Genomic DNA, 22,074 nt, shown 5'->3' with positions numbered 1-22,074 from the left:
TCTTCCTTTGTGTTGCTTCAATGCCTTTACTTTGAATCTATTGTTTTATGAGTTAACTGTTATGCAAGTCTTATTGATGCTTGTCTTGAAAGTACTATTCATGAAAAGTCTTTGCTATATGGTTCAGTTGTTTAGTCATTGTCTTTACTATAGCTTTGAATCACTTCATTCATCTTATATGCTTTACAACAATGTTGATCAAGATTATGTTGGTAGCATGTCACTTAAGAAATTTTTCTTGTTATCGTTTACCTACTCGAGGGCGAGTAGGAACTAAGCTTGGGGATGCTTGATACGTCTCAAACGTATCTATAATTTCTTATGTTCCATGCTAGTTTTATGACAATACCTACATGTTTTGTTCACACTTTATATCGTTTTGATGCATTTTCCGGAACTAACCTATTGACGAGATGCCGAAGTGCCAGTTCTGTTTTCTGCTGTTTTTGGTTTCAGAAATCCTAGTAAGGAAATATTCTCGGAATCGGACGAAATCAATGCCCAGCATCCTATTTTTCCACGAAGCTTCCAGAAGACCCGAGAGCCAGCAGAGGGGGGCCACAGGGCCACCAGACGCCAGGGTGGCGCGGCCAGGGCCTGGGCCGCGCCCCCTGTTGTGTCATCGCCTCGTCAGCCCTCTGACTCCGCCTCTTCGCCTATTTAAAGGTCCCTGACCTAAAACCTCGAGACGAAAAAGCCACGTTACGAGAAACCTTCCAGAGCCGCCGCCATCGCGAAGCCAAGATCTGGGGGACATGAGTCTCTGTTCCGGCACGCCGCCGGGACGGGGAAGTGCCCCCGGAAGGCTTCTCCATCGACACCACCGCCATCTTCATCACCGCTGCTGTCTCCCATGAGGAGGGAGTAGTTCTCCCTCGAGGCTAAGGGCTGTACCAGTAGCTATGTGGTTAATCTCTCTCCTATGTACTTCAATACAATAATCTCATGAGCTGCCTTACATGATTGAGATTCATATGATGATGCTTGTAATCTAGATGTCATTATGCTAGTCAAGTGGATTTTACTTATGTGATCTCCGGAGACTCCTTGTCCCACGTGTGTAAAGGTGACAGTGTGTGCACCGTGTGGGTCTCTTAGGCTATATTTCACAGAATACTTATTCACTGTTATGAATGGCATAGTGAAGTGCTTATTTATATCCCTTTATGATTGCAATGTGTTTTGTATCACAATTTATCTGTGTGCTACTCTAGTGATGTTATTAAAGTAGTTTATTCCTCCTGCACGGTGTAATGGTGACAGTGTGTGCATCGTGTAGTACTTGGCGTAGGCTATGATTGTGATCGCTTGTAGATTATGAAGTTAACTATTGCTATGATAGTATTGATGTGATCTATTCCTCCTTTCGTAGTGTGAAGGTGACAGTGTGCATGCTATGTTAGTACTTGGTTTGGTTATGTTGATCTGTTATGCACTCTAAGGTTATTTAAATATGAACATTGAATATTGTGGAGCTTGTTAACTCCGGCATTGAGGGTTCGTGTAATCCTACACAGTTAGTGGTGTTCATCATCCAACAAGAGGGTGTAGAGTCTAGCATCTATCTATTTATTCTGTTATGTGATCAATGTTGAGAGTGTCCACTAGTGAAAGTATGATCCCTAGGCCTTGTTCCTAAATACTGTTTTACTGCATTTATACTGCCTGCAATATTACTACCATCAACTGCACGCCAGCAAGCACTTTTCTGGCGCCGTACTACTGCTCATATTCATTCATACCACTTGTATTTCACTATCTCTTCGCCGAACTAGTGCACCTATTAGGTGTGTTGGGGACACACGAGACTTCTTGCTTTGTGGTTGCAGGGTTGCATGAGAGGGATATCTTTGACCTCTTCCACCCTGAGTTCGATAAACCTTGGGTGATCCACTTAAGGGAAACTTGCTGCTGTTCTACAAACCTCTGCTCTTGGAGGCCCAACACTGTCTACAAGAATAGAAGCACCCGTAGACATCAGTGCTAAAGATGAGAAGGGTGCACGACGGAGGCGTTTGAAGCAGTGCAAGAGAGTCGAGAGATCGTTTTGCTGGTAGCTAGCTGCAGCATACACTCTGAGCAGTAGAGAGATCCATACGCATTGGCAGCTAGCATATCGGCTGTTAATTCATTATCGAGGAAAAAATCGGTTGTTAATCATCAGCTGCAGTCACATTAGGAATTCATTATCGAGGAAAAAATCGGTTGTTAATCATCAGCTGCAGTCACATTAGGTCAAAGAAATTTGACGGTTTCTGCATGCAGAACCAGTCTGAAATTTTAACCTGACACATGTGCTGACTGCAGATATCAAGATCTAGTTTGAGCAAAAAAAAAAAATTGTGATAAAAATCGCTTTATTTTTTAAATATTTAAGTGCTATATTCGGTCTCTGCATAACTAATATGCACATAACTTCACAAGTCCAACAAAAAAAGGATGAAATACAAGTAATCATCAAGAAAATCTGTAGGTCATGCTAGTATCTATGTTGGATAAAAATACCCGTCGCCTTGTCTTTCAAAGTGTACTTACCTCTATAAATAGGTCTCAGTTTTTCACACGCTGCAGAGAGACCACGAATGGAGCAAATATGTGCACCGGAGAGAATTTTTTTTATCATTAAACACCTTATCATTTTTTACATAGTCAATGAGACAAAATAGTGGCAAAGAGTTTCCACCCTAATAATAACTCTATACCTATGATCAACACAATGTAGTTACTTGGTAAATATATTAGCAATGTTGATACAAGGTAAAATCTACTTGAATGACTGGCCATATAGATCTAACAAGATTAAATTGGAAGAATAAGTGTTTGGTTGTCTCATCATGATAACAAACTACACACTTCGTACTTCCGTGCCAATTTTCTTTTATAAAGTTTTCTTTGGTAAGGATTACTTGTCCGCGAAGATATCATGGAATATTATTGTCCTAAGTGGTATCTTCTTTTTCCATTTATAATAATAATTATTATCACTATTATGAGATGGGACCTCTACGCTCTATACGTGGACTCCACTGAGAATTTACCACCCTCATGTAGGTTCCATCAAAATTTGTCAGACCCCTACGTTAACTTAACCATTGCCAATCGTTGTAGCAAAGCATTATATGATGCAAGTCAGGAGCCAACTAAATCCGTTGACCGTCATATTTGGTGGAGAGGACTCCAAGACCTTCGCCATGGTATCACTCTTGTGATGGACAATGTTGCATAGAGCTAGATATGTTCCCAGAATGTAGCATTACCCAGCCACTTATTATTCCACAATTTAATTTCTAAGTCATCCTTAATTATGAATGATCAAAATCGGAATAATTTTTTTTCAACATTATTAGGCCAGCCAAAAATTCGAGTCCTCGGGTTTCTAGTAAGCTTGGAAAAATGCATGCGAGCTTTTATAGTTTATTTTTAAGAAGGATTTGCCACACGTTCCCCCGCTAAGGAGATTGTAGACCCATTAGCCTACAACCGATCCCTTAACCTCAATGTCGGAAATCCCTAGCCTTCCTTGGCGTTTGGATCAACAAACCACACTCCATTTAACTAATCAATACTTTTGTCTCACTATCTAATTTCTAAAATAATCTTGATGGAAAATAATCCAACCTATGTAATATACTCCTTTGCATTATCACATTGTACATTCATTAGTACTCCATCCGTCTCAGTTTACTAGTCTTCCCGGTATCCCTAGATCGCTAATTTGAGCTATATAATTTAAATTATATAATGTAAAGATTATATTATTAGAAAATAGAACATCTAAACTTTCTAATGATATAATTTTATAACATATAACTAATGCTAATTTAATTAAATTTGCGACGCGTACGCCTAATAAACTGTGAGAGAGGGAGTAGGACAGTAGGCCGTCAGTCAAGTATGATGCATGGCGACGACCAGCAACTAACACTGGCCCATGGATGGCATGCATACTTGTGCTACTACTTGGTACACATGTTTTTAGCACCCGACCCGGACGTTTGGAACCTGGGTGCGCGCGCACCCATTTACGAAAAGTTCAAAAAAATGCTATTTAAAAGTTTCAAAAAAAATGTGAAGTAAAATTTTGCATGTACATATTATGTTGATACTTACTCGTGTGAGTTTTCACGAAAAAATACCATTGTGTGTGGCCTGCATAAAAATGACAAAATGTCCAAATGAGAATAGTGAATAGGAATTTTACTATTCACAGGAATAGGAATTTGCATTTTGTCATTTTTGTGTAGGTCACACACAATGGTATTTTTCCGTGAAAACACACACGAGTAAGTATCAACATGATATATACATGCAAAAATTTACTTCATATTTTTTTGAAACTTTTAAATAGTATTTTTTTGAACTTTTCGTAAATGGGTGCGCGCGCACCCAGGTTCCATTCACCATTTCCGCACATGATACAGAGTATATTAAAATACATACATGTGTAACAATAAAGAAAGGAAAACACTCAATAATTTAGGTTCTTGACACATGCATGCATCGATCACGTGTAACACGGTCCCGACACCTCACATCCTTCCACCTGACTACTACTGGACTTTTCGTACGACCCATCGTAGATCCAAATTCAGGTGCGATCGATCGGGGATTTTTCGGTTTAATAACCGCGTTAGCGCTAACAAAACGTACGTTTAACGGAAAAGACAAAGCAAAAAATGCAAAGGGCGAAGCTGGCGATGCCATAAGCATCCCAGTGCGCATCACTGGCCAGAGGAGAGGATACCGGGAGTGGTTCAAGCATGTGGACTTAACACATAAGGCAGACGTTTAACGAAGTCCCTGTTGGGCACATAACGTTGAGCGCCGGCAAATGAGACCAATTGGTACCACAACGACACGATATCACGGCAACATCTGGTTTGGCTAACATTCACTGAAACAGACCCCAACTGACTACTCAATTTTTCAAAATTCTGCTATTACAAGAAACAACGGGCCTTGTGAGATGTCTGCCGAAAACGGAAGGTCTGCATAGCAATTAGCACGCGTCTTCGAGCAGCTAGTAAGTTTGTGATTGGCGAGAGTATTCGAGCCAGCAGATTCATGCATTGTACCTCCCTTGGTACGACCGATATGTCAGTCAATCATCATGGTGACGATCAGTAACTAAGGGCATCTCTAACTGAAGCCCAAAAGGGCTTTAGAGGAGCAAATTTGTGCCGCTAATGGTGGGTTCCAAGTCTAGCAGAAACCCTAACGGCTTTAGAGGAGCAAATTTTTTGCTAATCGGCCTCTGCGGCCCCTAAATATCCTCCTCCGCGGCCGCTCGCCTAAAATTTTGTTCCTCCGCCTTCGGCTCTGCCGCTCTCCCCGCAACGCCGCATCGCCGTCGTTGGCTGCTCCTCGACCAGTCCGGCGAAAAGAGCCGGCCACCACTGACTCCGTGTAGGCTCCCCCTACCCTCCTACCTTCTCCGCGTAGGCTCCCCTACCCTCCTACCTTCACCACGTACTCGCTGGCAGCCTATATCGATCGAATCGGGCGGCACAACCTTGAGCAAATCCGTCGTCGACGCTGACAGAATCCGCCGAGATTCATCGAGAAAAAGCCGGATCCACACGGCCGTGCACCTCCGGTATGACTTCTTCGTGCTCGCGCCGCTGAAAGTCGCTGAATTCAGGGTTGAAGGACCTCTTGCGGGCGCCGGCGGCAACAACCACACCACAGATCCGGCACCGCCATCACCTCCGGCGATGGTTGCAGCCCTTGCCCCTGCCCTAGCTCCTGCACCGGCACCGACGGATGAAGAAGATGATCCTTGGAAACCCGATTAACTAAGGTATGTTTTTCAACTCCTCCTTGTTTGGGAAATTTGGTGAATTTTGGCAGATGAACCCAAGACGTTTATTCGTTCAAATTCGTAGCAAGAAGAAGAGACAAGAAAATGGACTGAGGATGAGGACAACGACTTAAACTTCGCATGGCCAAACACTCATTGAAGATAAGCAACCGTTCAATCAATTTTGGGAAGGAATCCATGTCAAGTTTAATCAAAGAACAAGTGGAGATGGTCGATCATTGCCATCGATAAGTGGTCGGTTCTAGTCATGTATTACAATAGGAGAAGGTTTGAGGAAGATGATGACTAGTGCTATCAATTTGTATTTGAAAACTACCAATTTGTTAGGTTTAGATGATGTTATCGATTTATGCGACTTTATATGCATTGTGAATCATCTTATGTTATGTTGTCATGTATGAATATGCTCAAATTTGCATTATGTTTAAAATATTTGCTCCTCTAAGTTTTTGGGGTTCAGTTTCATGGCGCAAAATTTAGAGGAGCAAATATAGGAAGTAAAGTTTTAGGGAGGTTTTTGCTCCTCTAAGTTTTTGTACTTCGGCTAGAGATACTCTAACATTGTTCCATGGATGACATCAGTGTACGGACCCGTACACATGTGTTTTAGCACACTTGATACATGGGTATTCTCTACATACTACTAGTATACATGTAACAATAAAGAAAGGAAAACACTGAATAATTCAGGGTCACGTGTAGCACGGTCCAGACACCTCGCATCCTTCCACCTGTGTACTAATGGACTTTTCGTACGACCCATCGTAGATACAAATTCAGGTGCGATCGATCGGAGATTTTTCGGTTTAGTAAGCGCGTTAGCGCTAACAAAACGTACGTTTAAAGGAAAAGACAAGCAGAACATGCAAAAGGCGAAGCTAGCGATGCCATAAGCCCGAGCGCGGCACTGTCAGTGCATCACTAGCCAGAGACCGGAGGATAGCGGGAGTGGTTCGGGGCAGTTGGGTTGTGTGTTGGAACGGTTGGCCTCGCCTTCCCTTTTCGCCCGCGCGCGCCCCCCGCTTTTCTCCCCGTACGTCGCCATTGCCTCTCTCGCTATATCATCCCGACCTCACACGCCGCTCCTTCCCCCACCACACTCACAACAACTGCACATACTCCTCAATCTCCACATCCCCAGCAAGCTCTTCGATTTCTTTTCTTTCCGTCGCCCGAAGCGTGACCGAGGAAGATGCCGAGGCCGTGGAGACCGATGCTGGCGTCGGCCACCAGGTGCTGCACGGCCGAGGACGCCGTGGTCGCCGCCGGGGCCGGCAACGGGCTCGCGCGCTGCCGCCCGGCGCAATCCGAGTTCTCGCGCCGCCTCGCCTCCTTCCGGCGTTTGTCTTCTACGACCAACAGCCCGGCCACACCCAAGGACGGCAAGGACGACGAAGAGGAGGTGGCGGGGGAGCTGGGCGTCGGCCCCATGCAGCTGCACTCCTTCAGCGTCAGCGAGCTCCGCGGCGTCACGCACGACTTCTCCAGCGGATACCTCCTCGGCGAGGGCGGCTTCGGCAGGGTCCACAAGGGCTTCGTCGACGCCGGCATGCGCCCCGGACTCGAGCCCCAACCCGTCGCCGTCAAGCAGCTCGACATAGCTGGATTCCAGGGACACAGGGAGTGGCTGGTACGTACTAAGCAGTAGCTACCACATAACTGTTGTTGTTAAGTGTTAACAACTCCACCTAGCTAGCTAATTTGATTCCTGCTCATGCTGCGGAGTAGCTAGCTGCTACCAACTCCAGAGACTTAATTGAGTAGCTAATTCGATTCGATGTCCCCTGACCGCTCACGTGCATGGTTGCAGGCGGAGGTGATCTTCCTTGGGCAGTTCCGGCACCAGCACCTGGTGAAGCTGCTGGGGTACTGCTGCGAGGACGAGGAGCGCCTCTTGGTCTACGAGTTCATGCCGCGCGGCAGCCTCGAGAACCACCTCTTCCGGAGGATCTCCGCCACGCTGCCGTGGGGCACCAGGCTCAAGGTCGCCATCGGCGCCGCCAAGGGGCTCGCCTTCCTCCACGGCGCCAAGCAGCCAGTCATCTACAGGGACTTCAAGGCATCCAACATCCTCCTCGACTCGGTATATACCCCTGCCTAGCTAGCTAGTTCACCTTTATTTCCGGTGCAATTAAGCAGGGATCCATCGAACTGATACCACCGATCAAATGGATGTGGAGAGCAGGAATTCACGGCGAAGCTTTCGGACTTCGGGCTGGCGAAGATGGGTCCGGAGGGTGAGGACACGCACGTGACCACCCGCGTGATGGGCACCCACGGCTACGCGGCGCCGGAGTACGTGCAGACGGGCCACCTGACGATGAAGAGCGACGTGTACAGCTTCGGCGTGGTGCTCCTGGAGCTCCTCACGGGCCGCCGCGCCATGGAGCACGTCCGGGGCCGGAGCGCGCACGCGGAGCAGACCATCAAGCTCGTCGACTGGACCAGGCCCTACCTCGCCAGCAGCCGACGGCTGCGCTGCATCATGGACGTCAAGCTCGCGGGCCACTACTCCGTCAAGGGCGCGCGCGCGGTGGCGCACCTGGCGGTGCTGTGCACCAGCGCGCAGCCGCGGGATAGGCCCAGCATGGCCGCCGTCGTCGAGGCGCTCGAGCGGCTCGAAGGGTTCAAGGACATGGCCGTCAGCGTCGGGATCTGGCCCTCCGCGCCCGTCGCCGGGAGGAACGCGCTCTCCGCCAAGTTCCGCGCAGAGATGAAGGGCGTCGGCGTCGGCGTAGGCGCCGTCTCGGGGCGGCGGAAGAGCGCCTCCGCCAAGCTGGCCTGATCGATCGAGCTTGGACCTGTCGCATACGCCTGCCCTGCCTGCCACGTCGTCTCAATTAGCACACATGCATTCTATGTGCGCCTGCCTGTGTTGTGTATGTATATAGTGTAAGATCGATTTATGAATGTTGCGTACGTGGTGATCGAGCAGTAATTTGAGGATCGGAGCTTAATCGTGGTTATGGAGTAGTCAGTCTAGGTGCATGCCATAGATCAGGCATCACGATGGACTGTACGGTTGATTTCTTGTGCATTTTCGAGATGGAGGACTTTTGGATACTTTTGTTTGCGTAGTCTACTCGTACTTGTACTGTTCAAGGTCCCGACAAGGAAATGAGACATCGTTTGTTTGTTGTGTTGCGCTGCTCGCCGTTCATTTTCACGCCGGCCGGGAGCTTCGACGCAATGACACCGGAGCTATCAAAGAAGTCGCGGACGCGAACTCGTCCACAAGACGATTATTCACTCGTGCGCGTAGGACTAATCTTCGTCGCCTGTAGATTCTTCACTCGTGCAAGTTGTCTGTACTCTTCGTCAGCGTACCTTTCTTCGCAACTGAATTAAGATTCAATGAGCAGCTTCCAGGTTGTGGCGAATGGAAACGCTTCGTCCTGACCCTCCCGTCGTCCTCCACAGGGCGACTCCGGGACGCCTAGGGTTACCCTTTGTTGCCACCCCTCTCTAGCTCCCCTTTGCAGGCAAGCCCGCACGGCCTACTGGTGAAGGTGGCGGCGAGGATCTGCCGTCGAGGGCTCCACACGCCGAGGCGGTGGCCTCGGGTGGAGCAGCGACGTTGACCATGTTGCCAGCAGCATGCACAAGTGCATAAAGAAAGAGGATCAATAAGCATCCATGGCCCATCCAAGGCCCAAGAACCTGACATAACAAGTCGAAGCCCATCAAATAGCCGACATTGGCTTAGGCTTATTTGTAACCGACCCGAACTGGACTCTGAGGCCCGACCTCTCATATAAAGAAGGGGAGGAGCCAACGGGGAGGGCACCTTAGATTGATTCATCCACAATCGTTGCAACCCTAGATTTGTTCTAGGAACTCGGCGACATTGAGCCTTCTGACAATAACATCGAACCACCTTGTTTGTCTGATAAGCCGACGAAATCGCCATCGCACCTCTTTCCCTCAAACCCAAGTTCATAACCATGGACATTTCCGAGGTTATCCCTCGTTAATTCCTCCTTAGATGCTCCGTCTGGGGTTCGATGAGTCTTGCCATGGTTGGTGGCTATCTGGTGGCATTGTGGTTGTGGTGTTTGTGGTGTCGTTTCAACCTGGATTCTCTGCATCTTCGTGTCCAGTGGCTGCTCCCAAGCATTCCCTTTTCGTCGTGTTGCCTACGGGTAGAACTTGTATATGTGTAGGTGTGCACACCGCATTGATGAGTTCTAAGTGTTTGGTGGGAGACCGGTACGACTTATGGATTCACTGCGCACCACGGTGTTATGTTCGTCGAGCGACACGGTCGTGGTTGGCTGGCTGCCATCCACCGCCATTGTCGGTGTTGCCGCGGGATGGGGTTCCTCCCCAAGGGGCATGTCTGACGGCGCCATCACCACCGATTTTGGCCAAGGAGTCAGACTATGGCCATGATCGGTGGCCTACGCTCGGGCTTTGTGGTCGGCGCACGTTGCATGCAAGGGTGTAGGGTACGTATCGGCGATGTGCAGCATCCGCTAATGCACCCGAGCTCTAGGGTGAGCTCCAGCCGATAACTTTGCCTGACAAGCATGTGATCACCGTCTCCGGCGTACTTGTTGCCATCCTTGCCGGTTTGGTCATGCTTTGGCGATCTACAGAGGAGGTCATCGTCAATCTATCCTTAGCTTTCTTGTGCCTTTGAGTTGTGCGTTGACAGGTTGTGTTGTAAGCCTTCAACAACACACATGGATCTTTGAGCCATCGTGGTTTATTAATTTAGTGTGCGACTAGTAATTAGTTGAATAATAATTAACTTAGTTCTTAGTCATGTGACATCATCCAATAAAAGACGCAACTCATATGACTAGCATGAATCATGAAACAAACCTAATGCATTCAGCATTTTATCATTATCAGTAATTTAAAATATCAGTTGCAACCCACCAAACAACTCATATTGCACGAATTGCAAATCAAATCAAACGGTGAAGAACTTTATGGAGCAATGAGTTAATTATCAGCTAGCTGAAAATTAGCTATTCGATCCCATAATTAAAAGCCGGGTACTCTCTACATGTTCCCGCCCGGCGGAATGGGCCCCGGGCGCCGGCACCGCACGATCGACGGCGGCGGCGGCGACGTCACAGGAAAGCCGGCACACGGTCTTGGCGGAGTCGCGGTAAGGTCCGTGGTCCAGCAGCCTGCCTCCCCAAGATGGGGCATCCTGCGACTCGTGGGTCGCTACGGGCGCGCGCCCGGCCAGCCGTCGCCGTAGACGACGTCGGCATCAGCGGCTCCACCTCCGCGGAGCAGAGATGCCGTCCCACGTACTCCGGCTACGCGCGAGACGACGACGGCGGGCGCTGTGTAACGGGATGGAGAAGGACGCGCGCGGGACCGAGCTGGGACGAGACAAACTAGGAGCAGCAAGGCGACGAGCGGCAGCCACATCCATCAATCTGCGAGCGATTCTTGCGCGCGGTGCAGCATCGGGAGACGCGACAGATACTTGCTTTCTTGACTCGATCCGTGCGCGCGGACGATGCCCGGTCGCCCCGCTCCAGTGCTCGACTGGTCGTCCGGCCCGCCCAGTCACCCACCCTTCCGGCGGATGGTCTGGCCGTCAGTGTCCATGCGGGATGGAAAGGTTCCATCTGATTGCCTTGCACGGGACACAGTCGTCTCCAAATTTGCAGTTAATTCGAAACTTGAAACAGTGCCACAAAATACTCGGGGCGAGTTTGGTTGCTCGCGAAAGTCTTTTCCCGCGTCTAGGGAGAAGAAAATCACACGTTTAGTTTAGTTGCGCACGTGTAAAAGATTTCGTGCATTGCAATTTTCATGAGGAGGCACACTCAATTTGGTCATCTCGTGCGAGGGAGGGATGGCATGAGCTCGCGGCCGTCCGTGAAAATCCCGTGGGAAAATTCGGTCACCTCCCACCGATTCTCATCGTCTATTTACACCGTTCCACCTCACCGTCAAATTCTGCGCCACCATTTTCCCCATCCGAGTTTTCCATTCATGGAAGCTTATTCACCGATAAGAAGGTAAGTGAGGCCATCTTCTCCAGCCTCCGTGGCATGTCATCTTTCACTGCCTCGCTGACATGCTATTTTCCTCGTCCGACTGTCAGATCACTGGGAGTAACTTTGAATTATACCAGCGGTAATTTAAATCTATTAGCTTAGACTTGTTAGCTTAGATCTACTGTAGTATAGTTGATTTAGCAACTCTAGCTAGTTGCATGATCTAGAGCGGGGAAGAGGTACATCCATGTTTTGGGTGTGTGTTGGATGTGTGGTCTGATCTTCTTTATTGTGTAGTCCATGTGTAAGCTTGTAATGGTTGATACGAAGATTAGTTCTATAATGTGTAGTCCTACTCCTTCTACCAATGTTGCGCTTATACATGGCAGTGTGCAACAAAGGGCAGTTAGCAAGCTTCACAGTGTGTTCTTCTTCTTCACATGACTTGTTAGAATGTCACAAGCTGATTGATTACCATTGTTTTTGTATTATGTGACAAGGGGTAACCTTACAAATGCTCATGATTATGGACATGGGTTTTAAGGAAGGAGAATGCCGGCGAATCAATCAGACTAGTCAGCCAAACTAGATAGCTGATAAAAAGTATGATCAAGGGTAAATCGCCGAGATTGTATTATTCGAGATCTAGGGTTACAGGATGTTGCAAGCAGTTGAATTTGTCCCCTCGGTGGCTCCTCCTAAGTCTTTATATACTAGGCTAGGTCTCAGAGTCCACCTCGAGGTCTAGTTACATCGTATAAGTCGGTTCACCCGATATGAGTCTAACTTTCCTATTTACATATGCAATGGGCTTCTCCTCGATGTCGGTTTCTTCATGGGCCTTCGCCTATTCCTTTCTAGACTTTGCACCAGAGATGGTAATACCGAGTACCCGATATGGTATACCCATATCAGTAGCCCCGAGACTCGGGTCGCGTCTCAATCCTTCGACTTCTTCCTTTCGGCATAAACTTGGTTGATAATTCATCATTTTCTTCATTAATAATTATTCTGACTGTAAGGATATTGGGAACAAGTCTAATGCATTTGACAGATCGAGAATCAGTTAATTGCATGGGCAAATACAAGTAAGCCTAGTTCAAACTCGAGTCCCTGGACACACGAATCTGAATAACTAGTGCAATTCTTTCCGGGCCACGGAGGACTTATCGGGTTCTGAATTCCAGTAAAAGTTAATCAAGGTACCTGATGCGTCCGTCGGGATTTTTCATCACATCGATGACGATGTGGATATTTCTAGTAGACCGCAGTGTGGCGGTGCTAGGCCTCACAGAACGGATCCTGATGGTCTTAACTTCGTTCAAGAACACGGCTTCCACATATTTCGCGATGAACACGGTTTAGAATTATTTATTTATCGAATATCTTGTTTGGTTGTTGGATTACCCGAAGTTAACGGGTTGAAAATACTTTGGATGCATGCTCTCCCAATGGGAGTAAAAGACAAAGTAATGTTCATTAAGTGTTTTCCACTTGAACATGTATTCGAAACTTTAAGCGGTTGCCACTTCATCTGATCCATGTCATATTTTCATTTCTATCGGATGCGTGTTCAGCGCTTTCGATGGGAGTAGCACCCGAGGCTATGCTCGGGTGTGTGCACTCAGATAATACACTCAAAACCTACATTTAAAAATATAACAACTTACATAAATTAAAAATAGTACCTAAGCAATTCATTTCTATCGGATGCGCGTTCAGTGCTCTCAATGGGACTAGCCATCGAGGCTACTCTCGAGTACTTGTAGTCGAGTTTAGGCTCGAAGTATTTCCTTCATTACTTCTTGATGCAAGCTTCCCAATTTTTCATTGGGTGCGCATTCAGCTCTCCCGATGGGAGTATCCCCCGAGGCTATACACGAGTATATGTACTCGAGTATAGGCTCAGAACACTCTTATCCGAGGATTTCTTGAATTGACGCGAAGTATTTCTTTAGCTCTTTAAAAAAATTATGATGAAGATTGAAAATAAACATATCACATATTAATTTTACAAAATCAAGTGGCCACCATTGAGCATCCAGGTTCGCATTGACGAAGACAACTAAACCATGAAACATATGTTGGCCCCAGAATTCTATAAAATCCACTAAGAAGAAGAATGATCTTCACCCCCCATACTTAGCCAAACATGTTGGGAAGAGGCCTGATACGTCTCAAACGTATCTATAATTTCTTATGTTCCATGCTAGTTTTATGACAATACTCACATGTTTTATATACACTTTATATCATTTTTATGCATTTTCCGGCACTAACCTATTAACAAGATGCCGAAGCGACATTTCCTGTTTTCTGCTGTTTTTTGTTTCAGAAATCCTACACATGAAATATTCTCGGAATTGGACGAAACAAAAGCCCACGGTCTTATTTTCCACGGAGCCTTCCAGAAGTCCGAAGAGGAGACGAAGAGGGGCGTCGAGGCGGCCACACCCTAGGGGGCGCGGCCCCACCCCTGGCCGCGCCGTCCTATGGGGTGGGTCCCTCGAGCGTCCCCCGACTCTGCCCCTTCGCCTATATATTCTCTCCGTCGCGAAAACCCTATGACCGAGAGCCACGATACGAGAAAAGTTCCAGGGATGCCGCCGCCGCCAATCCCATCTCGGGGGATTCAGGAGATCGCCTCCGGCACCCTGCCGGAGAGGGAAATCATCACCCGGAGGACTCTACATCACCATGCCCGCCTCCGGACTGATGCGTGAGTAGTTCATCCTTGGACTATGGGTCCATAGCAGTAGCTAGTTGGTTGTCTTCTCCTCTTGTGCTATCATGTTTAGATCTTGTGAGCTGCCTATCATGATCAAGATCATCTATTTGTAATGCTACATGTTGTGTTTGTTGGGATCCTATGAATATGGAATACTATGTCAAGTTGATTATTGATCTATCATATATGTGTTGTTTATGATTTTGCATGCTCTCCGTTGCTAGTAGAGGCTCTGGCCAAGTTGATACTTGTAACTCCAAGAGGGGGTATTTATGCTCGATAGTGGGTTCATGCCTCCATTGAATCTGGGACAGTGACAGAAAGTTCTAAGGTTATGGATGTGTTGTTGCCACTAGGGATAAAACAACGATGCTTTGTCTAAGGATATTTGTATTGTTTACATTACGCACAGTACTTAATGCAATTGTCTGTTGTTTGCAACTTAATACCTGAAGGGGTGCGGATGCTAACCCGAAGGTGGACTTTTTAGGCATAGATGCATGCTGGATAGCGGTCTATGTTCTTTGTCGTAATGCCCTAAGTAAATCTCATATTAGTCATCATGATATGTATGTGCATTGCTATGCTCTCTCTATTTGTCAATTGCCCAACTGTAATTTGTTCACCCAACATGCTATTTATCTTGTTGGAGAGACACCACTAGTGAACTGTGGACTCCGGTCCATTCTTTTACATCCGAAATACAATCTACTGCAATCATTGTTCTCTGTTGTTCTTTTCAAGCAAACATCATTCTCCACACCATACGTTTAATCCTTTGTTTACAGTGAGCCAGTGAGATTGACACCTCACTGTTAAGTTGGGGCAAAGTATTTTGATTGTGATGTGCAGGTTCCACGTTGGCGCCGGAATCTCTGGTGTTGCGCCGCACCTCCTTCACCAACAACCTTCACGTGGCCTTCATCTCCTACTGGTTCGATAACCTTGGTTTCTTTCTGAGGAAAAACTTGCTGCTGTGCGCATCACACCTTCCTCTTGGGGGTTCCCAACGGACGTGTGCATCACGCGCCATCAAGACTGTTTTCTGGCGCCGTTGCCCGGGAGATCAATACACGCTGCAAGGGGAGTCTCTCACATCCAATCTCTTTACTTTGTTTATTGTCTTGCTTTACTTTATTTTATTTTCTGTTTTGTTTGCTTTCTGTATATCAAAAAACACAAAAAAATTAGTTACTTGTTTTACTTTATTTAATTCGGTTTTGCTTTACTTATTTTAATTATTGTTAAAATGAGTACTCCTGAGAACACTAAGTTGTGTGACTTCACTAGCACAAATAATAATGATTTCATATGCACACCTATTGCTCCACCTGCTACTACAGCAGAATTTTATGAAATTAAACCTGCTTTACTAAATCTTGTTATGAGAGAGAAATTTTCTGGTGTTAGTACTGATGATGATGCTGCCCATCTTAATAATTTTGTTGAACTTTGTGAAATGCAAAAGTATAAGGATGTAGATGGGGACATTATAAAACTGAAATTGTTTCCTTTCTCCTTAAGAGGAAGAGCTAAAGATTGGTTGCTATCTTTGCCTAAGAATTGTATTGATTCATGGACTAAATGTAAAGATGCTTTCATTGGTAGATATTATCCTCCTGCTAAAATTATATCTTTGAGAAGTAGCATAATGAATTTTAAGCAATTGGATAATGAACATGTTGCCCAAGCATGGGAAAGAATGAAATCTTTGGTAAAGAATTGCCCTACCTATGGACTAACTACTTGGATGATCATCCAAACCTTTTATGCAGGATTGAATTTTTCTTCAAGGAACCTGTTGGATTCAGCTGCTGGAGGTACTTTTATGTCCATCACTTTGGGTGTCGCAACAAAGCTTCTTGATAATATGATGATCAACTACTCTGAATGGCACACTGAAAAGACTCCACAAGGTAAGAAGGTAAATTCTGTTGAAGAAACCTCCTCCTTGAGTGATAAGATCGATGTTATTATGTCTATGCTTGTTAATGGTAGATCTAATGTTGATCCTAATAATGTTCCTTTAGCTTCATTGGTTGCTCAAGAAGAGCATGTTGATGTGAACTTCATTAAAAGTAATAATTTCAACAACAATGCTTATAGGAATAATTTTGGTAACAACTATAGGCCATATCCTTCTAATAATGGTAATGGTTATGGTAATTCTTATGGTAATTCTTACAACAATAATAGGAGTGTACCCTCTGGTCTTGAAGTCATGCTTAAAGAATTTATTAGTACACAAACTACTTTTAACAAATCTGTTGAAGAAAAGCTTGGTAAAATTGATGTTCTTGCTTCTAAGGTTGATAGTCTTGCTGCTGATGTTGATCTTTTAAAATTGAAATTTATGCCTAATGAAGAGAAAGATATTAAGTCATTTGCTACAGCAAACGCTATCCAAGTTCGAATTAATGACAATATTAGAATGATGGCTGAATTGCATGCTAGGTGGGAAAGAGAAGAAAAACTTGCTAAAGAGAATAATGTAGTTAAAGTTTGGACTATTACCACCACTAGTAATATTGATGCTTCACATGTTGCTAAACCTCCTACTATCAATGGTAAGATAATCGGTGTTGGCAATGTTTCTACTCCTAATACAAAGCGTGCAAAATTGCCTGAAACTGTTGAAACTGTTTGTGATAAGAGTGCTGAAATTTTTCAGAATATTGGGGACAATGGTCCCATTGCTTTAGATCATAATGGTTTTGATTTTGATAATTGTCATATCTCTGAAGTTATTAAGTTCTTGCAAAAACTTGCTAGAAGCCCTAATGCTAGTGTTATGAACTTGGCCTTTACAAAACATATTATAAATGCTCTCATTAAAGCTAGAGAAGAGAAATTAAAACTTGAAACATCTATTCCTAAGAAGTTGGAAGATGGTTGGGAGCCCATCATTAAAATGAAGGTCAATGATTTTGATTGTAATGCTTTATGTGATCTTGGTGCAAGTATTTCTGTTATGCCTAAAAAACTCTATGATATGCTTGACTTGCCACCATTGAAATATTATTATTTGGATGTTAATCTTGTTGATAATTCTATAAAGAAACCTTTGGGGAGGATTGATAATGTTCACTTTACGGTTAATAATAACCTTGTCCCCGTTGATTTTGTTTTCTTGGATATTGAATGCAATGCATCTTGTCCTATTATTTTGGGAAGACCCTTTCTTAGAACTGTTGGTGCTATTATTGATACGAAGGAAGGGAATATTAAGTATCAATTCCCTCTTAAGAAAGGTATGGAACACTTCCCTAGAAAGAGAATGAAGTTACCTTTTGAATCTATTATTAGAACAAATTATGATGTTGATGTTTCATCTCTTGATAATACTTGATTTACACTTTCTGCGCCTAACTGAAAGGCATTAAAGAAAAGCGCTTATGGGAGACAACCCATTATTTTAGTTCTGCAATTTTTGTTTTATATTTGTGTCTTGGAAGTTGTTACTACTGTAGCAACCTCTCCTTATCTTTATTTTATTGCATTGTTGTGCCAAGTAAAGTCTTTGATAGTAAGGTTGATACTAGATTTGGATTTCAGCGCAGAAACAGATTTCTAGCTGTCACGAATTTGAGTAGATCTCTCTATAGGAAACTCAGAAAAATCTGCGAAAAATCATTAGTAATCCTCAGATATGTACGCAACTTTCATTCAATTTGAGCTTCTTCATCTGAGCATGTTAAGTGCCTCGAAAAAATTCGTCTTTACGGACTGTTCTGTTTTGACAGATTCTGCCTTTTATTTCACATTGCCTCTTTTACTGTGTTGAATGGATTTCTTTGCTCCATTAACTTTCAGTAGATTTGGGTAATGTCCAGAAGTGTTAGAAATAATTGTGTCCTCTCTGAACATGTGAATTTTTGATTATGCACTAACCCTCTAATGAGATTGTTTTGAGTTTGGTGTGGAGGAAGTTTGAAGGGTCAAGAGAGGAGGATGATATAATATGATCAAGAAGAGTGAAAAGTCTAAGCTTGGGGATGCCCCCGTGGTTCATCCTTGCATATTTCAATAAGAATCAAGCATCTAAGCTTGAGGATGCCCAATGCATCCCCTTCTTCATCGACAACTTATCAGATCACCTCTAGTGAAACTATATTTTTATTCCGTCACATCTTATGTGCTTTACTTGGAGCGTCTGTATGTTTTTATTTTTGTTTGTGTTTGAATAAATTCGGATCCTAGCATTCCTTGTGTGGGAGAAAGACACGCTCCGCTTGTTCATATGAACACTGGTGTTCTTAGCTTTACTTTTAATGTTCATGGCAAAGGTTGAAAACCGCTTCGTTCATTGCTATTTGGTTGGAAACAGAAAATGCTTCATGTGGTAATTGGTATATGGTCTTGAATAATTTGATACTTGCCAATTGTTTTGAGCTCTCAAATAGATCATGTTTAAGCTCTTGCATCATGTAGTTTGAACCTATTAGTGGAGAATTACTGTAGAGCTTGTTGAAATTTGGTTTGCATGATTAGTCTCTCTAAAGTCTAGATATTTTCTGGTAAAAGTGTTTGAACAACAAGGAAGACAGTGTAGAGTCTGATAATTTTTGCAATATGTTCTTATGTAAGTTTTGCTGTACCGGTTCATACTTGTGTTTGCTTCAAACAACCTTGCTAGCCAAATCCTTGTACTGAGAGGGAATGCTTCTCGTGCATCCAAAACCTTGAGCCAAAACTTATGCCATTTGTGTCCACCATAACTACCTACTATGTGGTATTTCTCTGCCATTCCAAAGTAAATTGCTTGCGTGCTACCTTTAAAATTTCATTCTTTGTCTTTACAATATATAGCTCATGGGAAAGTAGCTTAAAAACTATTGTGGTAAGGAATATGTCGCTTATGTATCTTATTTCTTATAAGTTGCTTGTTGAGCGGTAACCATGTTTCTGGAGACGCCATCAACTGTTACACTTTTGTTGAATATCATGTGAGTTGCTATGCATGTTCGTCTTGTCTGAAGTAAGGGTGATTTGTCATGATTAAATTGTTTGAGTATGCATATTGTTAGAGAAGAACATTGGGCCGCCAACCAAAGCCATGTATCATGGTGGAAGTTTCAGCTTGGACATTAATCCTCAATCTCTTATGAGAATATTATCTGTTGTTGAATGCTTAAGCATTAAAGAGGAGTTCATTATCTGTTTTCTATGTTGTCCCGGTATGGATGTCCTCAAGTTGAGATTTATCAAAAACGAGAAATCAAATGCGATCTATCTCCTTGGACCTTTGTACAGGTGGCATAGAGGTACCCCTTTGTGACACTTGGTTGAAACATATGTAATGCAATGATAATCCATGGAAATCCGAGCTAATTAGGACAAGGTGCGAGCACTATTGGTATTCGATGCATGAGGCTTGCAACTTATAGGATGTTTTATGCATAACACATATGAATTATTACTACCGTTGATAAAATTGTTTCCATGTTTTCAAAATAAAAGCTCTAGCACATGAGTAATCCCTGCTTCCCTCTGCAAAGGGCCTTTCTTTTACTTTATGTTGAGTCAGTTTACGTACTTCTTTCTATCTTAGAAGCAAACACTTGTGTCAACTGTGTGCATTGATTCTTACATACTTGCTTATTTGCACTCATCATATTACTTTGTGTTGACAATTATCCATGAGATATACATGTTGAAAGTTGAAAGCAACTGCTGAAACTTAAATCTTCCTTTGTGTTGCTTCAAAACCTTCTATTAAGAATCTATTGCTTTATGAGTTAACTCTTATGCAAGACTTTTTTATGCTTGTCTTGAAAGTACTATTCATGAAAAGTCTTTGCTATATGATTTAGTTGTTTAGTCATTATCTTTACTATTGCTTTGAATCACTTCACTCATCTCATATGCTTTACGATAGTATTGATCAAGATTATGATAGTAGCATGTCACTTAAGAAATTATCCTTGTTATCGTTTACCTACTCGAGGGCGAGTAGAAACTAAGCTTGGGGATGCTTGATACGTCTCAAACGTATCTATAATTTCTTATGTTCCATGCTAGTTTTATGACAATACTCACATGTTTTATATACACTTTATATCATTTTGATGCATTTTCCGGCACTAACCTATTAACAAGATGCCGAAGCGCCAGTTCCTGTTTTCTGCTGTTTTTGGTTTCAGAAATCCTACACAGGAAATATTCTCGGAATAGGACGAAACAAAAGCCCACGGTCTTATTTTTCACGGAGCCTTCAAGAAGTCCGAAGAGGAGACGAAGAGGGGCGTCGAGGCGGCCACACCCTAGGGGGGCGCGGTCCCACCCCTGGCCACGCCGCCCTATGGGGTGGGCCCCTCGAGCGTCCCCCGACTCCGCCCCTTCGCCTATATATTCTCTCCATCGCGAAAACCCTATGACCGAGAGCCACGATACGAGAAAAGTTCTAGAGACGACCCTGCCGCCAATCCCATCTCGGGGGATTCAGGAGATCGCCTCCGGCACCCTGCCGGAGAGGGGAATCATCACCCGGAGGACTCTACATCACCATGCCCGCCTCCGGACTGATGCGTGAGTAGTTCATCCTTGGACTATGGGTCCATAGCAGTAGCTAGTTGGTTGTCTTCTCCTCTTGTGCTATCATGTTTAGATCTTGTGAGCTGCCTATCATGATCAAGATCATCTATTTGTAATTCTACATGTTGTGTTTGTTGGGATCCGATGAATATGGAATACTATGTCAAGTTGATTATTGATCTACCATATATGTGTTGTTTATGATCTTGCATGCTCTCTGTTGCTAGTAGAGGCTCTGGCCAAGTTGATACTTGTAACTCCAAGAGGGGGTATTTATGCTCGATAGTGGGTTCATGCCTCCATTGAATCTGGGACAGTGACAGAAAGTTCTAAGGTTATGGATGTGTTTTTGCCACTAGGGATAAAACAACGATGCTTTGTCTAAGGATATTTGTATTGTTTACATTACGCACAGTACTTAATGCAATTGTCTGTTGTTTGCAACTTAATACTGGAAGGGGTGCGGATGCTAATCCGAAGGTGGACTTTTTAGGCATAGATGCATGCTGGATAGCGGTTTATGTTCTTTGTCGTAATGACCTAAGTAAATCTCATATTAGTCATCATGATATGTATGTGCATTGCTATGCTCTCTCTATTTGTCAATTGCCCAACTGTAATTTGTTCACCCAACATACTATTTATCTTATTGGAGAGACACCACTAGTGAACTGTGGACCCCAGTCCATTCTTTTACATCTGAAATACAATCTACTGCAATCATTGTTCTCTGCTGTTCTTTGCAAGCAAACATCATTCTCCACACCATACGTTTAATCCTTTGTTTACAGCAAGCCGGTGAGATTGACACCTCACTGTTAAGTTGGGGCAAAGTATTTTCATTGTGTTGTGCAGGTTCCACGTTGGCGCCGGAATCCCTGGTGTTGCGCCGCACTACACTCCTTCACCAACAACCTTCACGTGGCCTTCATCTCCTACTAGTTCGATAACCTTGGTTTCTTTCTGAGGGAAAACTTGCTGATGTGCGCATCACACCTTCCTCTTGGGGTTCCCAACGGATG

General features: G+C 44.4%; 1 protein-coding gene across 1 annotated transcript; it reads left to right on the top strand.

Annotated features, from left to right (window-relative positions):
* Positions 1-6,769: 6,769 nt before the first annotated feature.
* On the top strand, positions 6,770-8,959 carry LOC127332221 (probable serine/threonine-protein kinase PBL15). Its single transcript, XM_051358495.2, has 3 exons — positions 6,770-7,451; positions 7,632-7,904; positions 8,007-8,959. Exons 1-3 carry the CDS (start codon positions 7,014-7,016, stop codon positions 8,604-8,606), a joined length of 1,311 nt encoding a protein of 436 aa, XP_051214455.1. The 5' UTR covers positions 6,770-7,013; the 3' UTR covers positions 8,607-8,959.
* Positions 8,960-22,074: the final 13,115 nt, after the last annotated feature.

This window comes from Lolium perenne, chromosome 4, assembly GCF_019359855.2.
Source record: "Lolium perenne isolate Kyuss_39 chromosome 4, Kyuss_2.0, whole genome shotgun sequence".
Classification (NCBI taxonomy): domain Eukaryota; kingdom Viridiplantae; phylum Streptophyta; class Magnoliopsida; order Poales; family Poaceae; genus Lolium; species Lolium perenne.
This window is presented reverse-complemented; position numbering and strand designations above follow the sequence as displayed.